Raw genomic sequence first — 8,461 nt, 5'->3', positions numbered from 1 at the left:
TCTTGGATGAGCCTATCCCAGAAGATATGCTCCAGGAAGGAGCTAACAGGCATACAACACATGGGGCTGGACTGGTACTAGCCTAAAAAAGACTCCCTGCTGTCCCCATGCACACTGTGTGGCTCTTGAGTCTTTAGCACCCACTGCTTCACTACTTCTGCTTGCTGCACTACTACGTGGATGTAGTCTAAGCCCAGTTTACTGCAGACCTACAGATAATAGGTCTCTTTGAATGTAATTGTGATTATTGTAAGATTTTTAGTTCTGCTGTTGCTAAAATATGTTTCATCTCAGGCAAAACACTGTTCTATTTCTCCACCTTCTTTCTGCAATTTTAGGTATATGGATATATAAGATATAGGTATAGTTTGTATATATATAATGTTACATAGATGGATATATTTGGAAACTGTAGCAAAACATATGTGTCCAGCTAACACAGGAGAAAATAAATCCTAGTTACCTCTTGGGTAATAGCCTCCTTACATCTAGCAGCTCAGTTCTCTGTGTCACATAAAGACCCACTACTTCTGCCTCTGATTTGGGGACAGAAGTGGTTCAAGCCAGCTGAGGTGCATCAGGCACGTGGGGTGACATTATAAGCAGTTGCTAGCAGGAACAGCTACTGATTTGCAAGTGGAGAGACAGGCTGTGCCCTCAGGTCACTGGGCACTTCGAGGTCAGTGTCTACATCCGTGATATGAAGGGGTCACAGCTATGGACAGATACCTGGTTCTCAGTTGGATAAGGGCTATGGTCACCTCTGATTGATACAGCTGTGAAAAGATAAAGCAAAGTGCTGACAAGACAGGTATCCATACTCTGAGATATTAATTTTATTTTCTTTAACATAGTATGAAGAAGATGTATATTTTGAAGTCCCACACTTCTGATTTGTATATAACTAGAGATTTTTATTTTTTTTCTATAGCAAGGCAATTTTTTATTTCCTGTAGTCATTTCCTCCAGTTCCTTCCAGCCTCTGGTAAAAAGTGATCAAATAGTAAAATCCAGATATTACAATTACTCATCTCTTCACAGTCTGTTGTATCATTCCAACCATGAGACCCATCTTTCAAGCATGTTCAATGATCTTCATACTGGGCAACCTGATGGCTTCTCAGTCACAGTCTCCCGGTAAGCTCAAATCCATAGATATGTATTTAAGAAACTGATATATTAGTTAGCAATATTTCTGTGAGTATTTTACCTCATGTGTAACAACGTTCAGTACTTCCTTTGGTGAAAAGAATCAGCTAAACAGGAATTGATATCCTGCAGAGATGAAAGTCGATTCATTAAAAAAAAGACCAATAATAATGATGATAACAGATTCTTATGAAAGATTTCTAATTAAAAATCAAGGCAGAACTTGCTAAGCTTGTGTCTGTTCTTTAAGCAGGACTACTTACTGTCTAAGGCATAGAGAATAGGAAAGTAGACTGCATCCAAAAAAGGCTAGCCTTCATGTTGAACAAAGATGGATAAAACAGATTCCAGGTGAGACTTCATCACTTAGTATTCGGAAGAATGAGCATTATGGGAAAAAAAACAGCAATATCTTGTACCTGAGAAAAAAATCAAGGTAAAAATACTATTAAACAGCAAGTTTAATAAAGTCATTGAGGACTGGTTATTTGACTGCCTAGATGTAAGAACATCTCTATTTCATGTGTTTGTCTGCAACTTAGCTTGCCAAAGATAAATAGATTCTTACAGAAATCAAACATAAAGCTCAACACATAGACCAAAAATCTAATCTTCACTCTTGTTAATGTATTACAAGTTCCTTGTCATTCATTTTGTAAGGAGAAAGAAATACTGTAATGTTAATCTCTTGCCTTATCAACCTATAAATCATCTCTCTGTTTTGCTGTATGTATGGTAAGTACCATTTTTGGCAATGCAGCACCACCCGATTCTCCAGTGTTAATTTCTTCTGTGAGTCACTGGCTCTCCTGTGATGGGACATGATTCTTCCCTGTCCTGAGATGGCAACAATCTATAGCCATGCTGTAGTGATGGCATGACTTTGTGGAACAAAAGTTGAAAATTACAGTTGTGGTGCTTATTTGATGCAAAGTGTTGTAATGCCCAGCAATAGTTGTTGATCTTCTGAAAAAAAAACATTCAGTTTGATGGGTTTTAAGAATTATGCTATAAGGATTATGCCTGTCCTCAAAATGTCTATAAAAAACTCTCTCTTACTGTCTTATTCCTTTTCTTGACAAGAAGTTTTCTATTCAGTCTCTGTTCTGTGCATTCAATTCAGCAGTCCTGTGAGGAAGGAGTTGCACTTTCGCCTACATGTGTTCCTATTAATGAAATGAAACTGTTCTCATAGATCAGTAGTATCAAGGGTAACTAAAGATTGTCAGCTCAGATCTGGGTCTTGCTCTCCAGTAGTTTCTATACAGTGTACTGCAAGATGTGGAAGGTCAACATGTGGTTACTTATCAGGTTTCATCAGAGTAAGGAAATCAAAAGTGGTTTTTGTTCTTTGTTCTGTTTCAGTAAGGTTGCAACTGTTCCAGTACATGCATGTTCCATTCTGTTATCTTTGCAGATCGGCATTCTGCCTTTCCTTTTTCTCTTTTTTGATCTGCTCCATGACATTCAGCTTTTTTACAATGTTCCCCTTTAACAGTATTTTTTTCTCAGTAATAGACTTTGAAAAGTGGCTTGGAGGTGGAATGTACTTGCTCATATTCTTGTTCATGGTTTTGTCTGCATAATTTATTGCTCAAGGAAATTTTTTTCCCCTGTATAAGTACTTTCTCTACACACCATAGTGGTGTTTCCCACACTTCTCTCTCCTGAGAAAAGCTAGGTGTCCAGCAGTGCCTATGAGGTTAAAGTCTTGTATGGAGCACTAGCAGTCCCTGACTGGTTTTACTGAAGATGTAGACTTGCATAGCTCTTTCTGAAGGTCGTGCTCCAGGTCACTGGTATGAGTCCCACACCACTGCCACATACTGCATACCTAGCTAGACCAGCAGACCATCAACAGACAGAAAGTTGCTGCCACCCCTCTTTAGCTCAGAGACTGCCTATTCATAATATTTTTGGCCTTTCCATCTATTCATTATCATAATACAAAAAGTAATGATAAATGTGTTGCTTTGGTCTATCAAGTGTCTCTAGGATAATGAATAGAAAAATGATTTAAATAATTACAACTACTTGGAAGAGCAGGCATGAATCCATGGTGTTACAGTTGGATTCATTAAAATTCTATCATAAAGAAAAGGAGGGAAATAGTTCTCTTTCTTTCTATTTTTCACTAACAAAACATATGAAAGATATTGCCTGCGGAAGTACAGGTCTATAGGAGCTTAAAAAAATAAAAAGGAAACTAAACACCTTTTCTGTTAAAGACAAAGGAAAGATCATCAGAAAGAAGTACTGTATTTCAGATTACCTGTACAAATCGTCACTAGACTTCATGTCAATTTAACTCAAACTTTAAAATGCTCACTTAAGCTATGCATCTTTTCATGCTGAAATGTGAATTATGCAACATTGTATGCAATTTGAAAAGATGCATGTAAATATTTACTGAACATTTACACAAAATGCAACCCATATCACATTCAAAGAGACTACAAAAATCATAAAATTAGAAAACACAGTAGAAAATTGCCCTGACTAGAGCTCTGGAAACACAGTCTTTAATAATAAAAGATTGGTAAAGACTTTTCTGTCCTACATAGCCAGTAAATTGTGTTAAGACTGATTTCTTGTGAAGTTCTTAGAAAACAGAGCACAAGAAGGAATATGTATAAATCACCAGATAGTTTATTACTATTTCTGTTCCATTTCTATTAAATGGTTCTATTTATTGTTAAAGTATTTAATAACATATTACCGTCCATTTTAGTACATAAATAACTGCAATTGGTGGCATTTAAATTTAAATGTTAAAATTCCAAAGCTGCAATTCATAATGTGTACGTATTTTGCAGAAAAGAGTTACAATCCTAGAAAGATCTGTATGTGTTTCTAAGTTGATGTGCTCAGAGTAATACTGATGAAGTCAAGTGGACTACTCAGAGTGTGCAAAGTTAAGCCCATTGATAAATCACTGCAGAACTAGAAACAAACTGATATTCTTCTCTGTCATCCAAAAAAAAAGTGTTGCCAAACCCAAGATTTTGGCTGCTGAACTGCAGCCTCTAATAAGTGGTATATCTATCATAATATAACTGAAAAAGTGAGAAAAATGAGTGCTATCCAAGGTTCAGAATGAATTGGTAGGTTTTTTTCCCTTCCAACAGGCCAGTCAGAACAGACCCAGAGTTTTTGCTCAATGACCACTCGTTAGTGTGTGGAAATCTTGTGTGGTCCCTCTGGTTTCCTTATTATCCATCTCTAGAGCCAACCATGACTCAACTAACCCACTGCAAGTTTGAAGAGATTGAAGAACCCATCAAAGGAACTTTATGGGATTCACAGGTTTTGTGCTGATGTCCTTTATGCTTTGGAATTGAGGGAAAATGTGACACCCTGAAAAAGGATTTCAAGAGTTGGCTTGCATGTAGAGGGAAGGGTGGGCTACCACTTTACCAAAATCTTTACTTTTATTTCCCTGCTGGCAGTGTCAGGGTTGTGGAATATATAGTCACATGTTCAAGGATCTTCCTAAGCACACATCACCTATTTGAGAGGCAAATTCAATCTAAATATTGAAATCATAGTTTTTCTTAGTTGTATATAAAAATTTTGGATGAGTATATTTTCAGAATCACAGAATGGTAGGGGTTGGAAGGGATCTCTGAAGATCACCTAACCCACCCCCCCTGCCAGAGCAGGATCTGTTAGAGATTACACAAAAACATGTCCAGGCGGTTTTTGAATGTCTCCAGAGAAGGAGACTCCACAACCTCTCTCGTCAGCCTGTTCCAGTGCTCTGTAACTCTTACAGTAAAAAGTTTTTCCTTATGTTTAAGTGCAACCTCCTGTGTTCCAGTTTGTGACCATTGTCCCTTGTCCTGTTGCTGGGCACAACTCTTTAGATATTTATAAGCATTAAATGCCCTCTCAGTCTCCTCTTCTCCAGGCTAAACAGACCCATCTCTCTCAGCCTTTCCTCATATGGGAGAACACATTCTGTGTGCTTTCTCAAACAGTTAATGAAACAGTGAAATCTGTGTTAATTCCATCAGTTTCTCTATAAACATTTTTTTAAAAGTTTATTTATACTGAAAATTCATTCAGAAAGACTAAGTAGTACAATATTATTTTACCACTCTTAACTTGTATTGATAAAACTCATAGCATTGCAGTATCTTCTTCTTGGAGATATTTATAATAATCTTTTCCTCTCTTATCTTCTCATCTTTTAATGATGTTGCTTATTTAGGTTATAAATGCTCTTTTCCCTCTTTCTTCCTTTTTCTATACCTGTACAGCCCTTGTGACGAAATTGACTAAACGCCTCAGAGCAATTAAAGCCATTTTTCATAGCAAATTCCCCCAAAACCTTTACCGATCATTTGCCATCTGCAAGCACCTAATTTTGACCAAGAAAGTCACTTCTCTGTTTTACAATTCCCTTCAGACTTCAGATACTAGCAGCTCTAAAGTGTTGAGCAACCTGAGACCAGTCTTCTGTATAAACTGAATCCGCATAAACCTGCAGAGATGTTGACCCACCTTCCGAGATTAAACTGTTTGACTTAAAAATTTTTTCACAAACATGCCTTACAATCATCATCTTGCCATCTGTCATTGTGCCAAACTACTGTGCACATAGAAACAGCATTGTGATTTTGGAAGTAATTTTCCTTGAAAATATGTGATTAAGAAAGCAAGTACTCTTCCTGTTTTTATTTTCATAATAAAAGCATAGACATAACAGTTCTTTCTCAAAGCAAAAATATCTGCAACCAAACTAATTCTCAAAAAGTGGAAAGTACATATTTTGTTGTTTCTAAAGATAATTGAAATTATTCATTCTATGCTTGTAAAAATTATATCAGAACAGTAAGGAATTCTCCATTCGGTATCATTTATATTTTTTTATAATGCCAATTTTATCTAAATATGGAGAACATGTAATTATATACTCAAATATGCATTAAATATATGTTTAACTATCTTCATAAAAAATCTAATTCCAAGTAGTTATATAGATTTTAGTTACACTAAGCCTACCACTAGAGACTGAACAGCACAACCATTCTAGAATTTAGTACATAAAAATTAAAATGTGTTAGACCAATTGCAGACCAAGAATCCACTGTTAGACACTTTGCCATCATATCTCTTAGTGGCTTTAATTAAAGACAAGACCATTTCTTAGACCTGCTGAAGGGCTTGATGAGTTAGGAGGCAAGGGCTAAATAGTCTCTTGCAATAGATGTTGAACTAGCTGAATAAATTCCATTTTATGATAGCTTTTGAGGTTTTGAAGCAGGATGCAGGAACATAAGAATCAGGATTAGCGGCAGATGAACTAGCAGGGTTCTGCTCAGACTTCGGTCATTGCAAGATCGAGACGGAAGGAACGGTCCAAGGTGGAAGGGCTCCAACTGTCTCTTCAATGATTTTGACAAAACAACTGGTTACAACACAATTACATCTATAAAAAATGTTTTGATGAACTCTAAACACAGAAGTCATGAAACACCTAGGTGCAGAGATATAGACATGAAAACAGGCAAAACAGTTACTTGAACCGACATGCATTTCCTGCTAATATTCAAGATATGTTTGATTCCTTTTTGTTCATTCAAGTAAATATAATTCCACATCTTGTAGAATCCCAAATAAATGATGTGTCCTTCTTGACATAGATGGATTTCTAATCTTTCTGCCTTCTTAATTTCTCCATTTTTCAATGTCAGATTTATCTTCAGTGTCTGATTGTGGAATGCTGATGGACACAGGATTGAAATACCTGTGTCACTAGCAAGAGCTGTAATGAGGAGGTCAGGTGAGGAAATAATATTTGTGTGTAGCCAGAGGACATTAAATGATTCTGCTTGTCTGTAAGGTGGCATTGTCCAGAACCACATAGATCAAATATGCAGTGCACCCACTTGTGCTGGCTGATCTGCTCTGGATTCCTACGGGAATCTGTGGTGTTAGTCCCTTGTTTCTTACAGAAAACATTTGATGGTTTACACACAGGCTCCATGAGGCATTAGTTCCCAAATAGTTTTCCCTAGCAGGAAAATCTCAGCAGGTATTATGGGGGAACATTGGCCTCAGGGTATAGGCCCTATACATTGCATACATGTGAACCAGTCTATATCTTTTGGACTAGGACAATGGAGTGCTCTGGTGTTGCTGTACATGCTTTTATTTTACTGTCTTGAAACTCTAATTTCAATCTTTTTAGGTTATTTTACTCTGTTTCCTCGCATTTTAAACATTCTTATATCTTCTTATTTTATGATCATTTGAGTGTATTGTATATGTAACTTTGATGTACTGTTTGCCTACCAATGTCAAGAGATTATTTTCATACTCACTGCTGAAATCACATTTTATGTTCATGTCCTGGGCAGGTTGGAAAGATACCATCAGCACCGCAATAATCAATTTCAATAATGAGAAGATGAAGATCACATGGGCAGCAAGAGAACTATTTCCTAGCGAGAATGTGTCATTTTCTTATACGTGAGTATTCACAGATTCATAGAAGGCGTATTGACAATGCCTGTTCTTCCCTTCTGAAACGATTTATTTTGGGAGGCTGAAATAGCTAAGTCCATTTGAGTCTTCTGTGAACGGTACCTGAAAATGCTTTTAACAGTTAAACATCCAGCATGAAACCTGTTTATATTCACAACCTGTTATGGAAGTGTACGAATCTATAAGCCTTCTGAATACTCAGTCACGACATTATATGAAAGATTTGTTGTGCTAAATGTTAATGCTAATTACACTATTGAAAGTGTTTTGTCCATATATGTGTGTATATTTTCCTTATTAACTGCCATCATTAATGACTAAAAGAAATTTAATGTTTTGGTTAAAGACATTCATAGCCTTTAACCTTCTTTTTTCTTTCTGGGTGGTATATGTGAAAAAACTGTTAGCACTACAATCTTGGAAACAGATTCTTGAAAACAGATTCTTGAAAACATCTGTTTGAACAAGTCATTCTCCTATTAGGAAAACAAAACAGAAACAACATGAAGGAAACTTTATAATTTCAAACTGCATCAAAACTCAGTGCTGGAAAGTCTATGAAGTTTGGGCAATGAATTCTTTCACACCACTACGAGATTTGTCACTTCAAGAAATTCCTACACAAATATACCTTGGTAGGAGCATTTGGGGGGGGGGGGGGGGGAAGAAAAATAAGAATGAAAGAAAGAAAAATAAGAAAGAAAGAAAAATAAGAAAGAAAGAAAAAGAAGGAAGGAAGGAAGGAAGGAAGGAAGGAAGGAAGGAAGGAAGGAAGGAAGGAAGGAAGGAAGGAAGGAAGGAAGGAAGGAAGGAAGGAAAG

General features: G+C 36.6%; 1 protein-coding gene across 1 annotated transcript in view; it reads left to right on the top strand.

The window, feature by feature from the left end:
* The first annotated feature begins 1,061 nt into the window (after positions 1 to 1,061).
* Positions 1,062 to 8,461, top strand: part of CRLF2 (cytokine receptor-like factor 2) — a 15,828-nt gene continuing 8,428 nt past the window's right edge. Inside the window, exons 1-2 of the mRNA XM_010179851.1 lie at positions 1,062 to 1,137; positions 7,515 to 7,626. Of these exons, the coding sequence (XP_010178153.1) occupies positions 1,062 to 1,137; positions 7,515 to 7,626 (188 nt within the window). The remainder of the gene's footprint in view (positions 1,138 to 7,514; positions 7,627 to 8,461) is intronic.

Source organism: Mesitornis unicolor, unplaced genomic scaffold (assembly GCF_000695765.1).
Source record: "Mesitornis unicolor isolate BGI_N332 unplaced genomic scaffold, ASM69576v1 scaffold452, whole genome shotgun sequence".
In the NCBI taxonomy this organism is placed as follows: domain Eukaryota; kingdom Metazoa; phylum Chordata; class Aves; order Mesitornithiformes; family Mesitornithidae; genus Mesitornis; species Mesitornis unicolor.
This window is presented reverse-complemented; position numbering and strand designations above follow the sequence as displayed.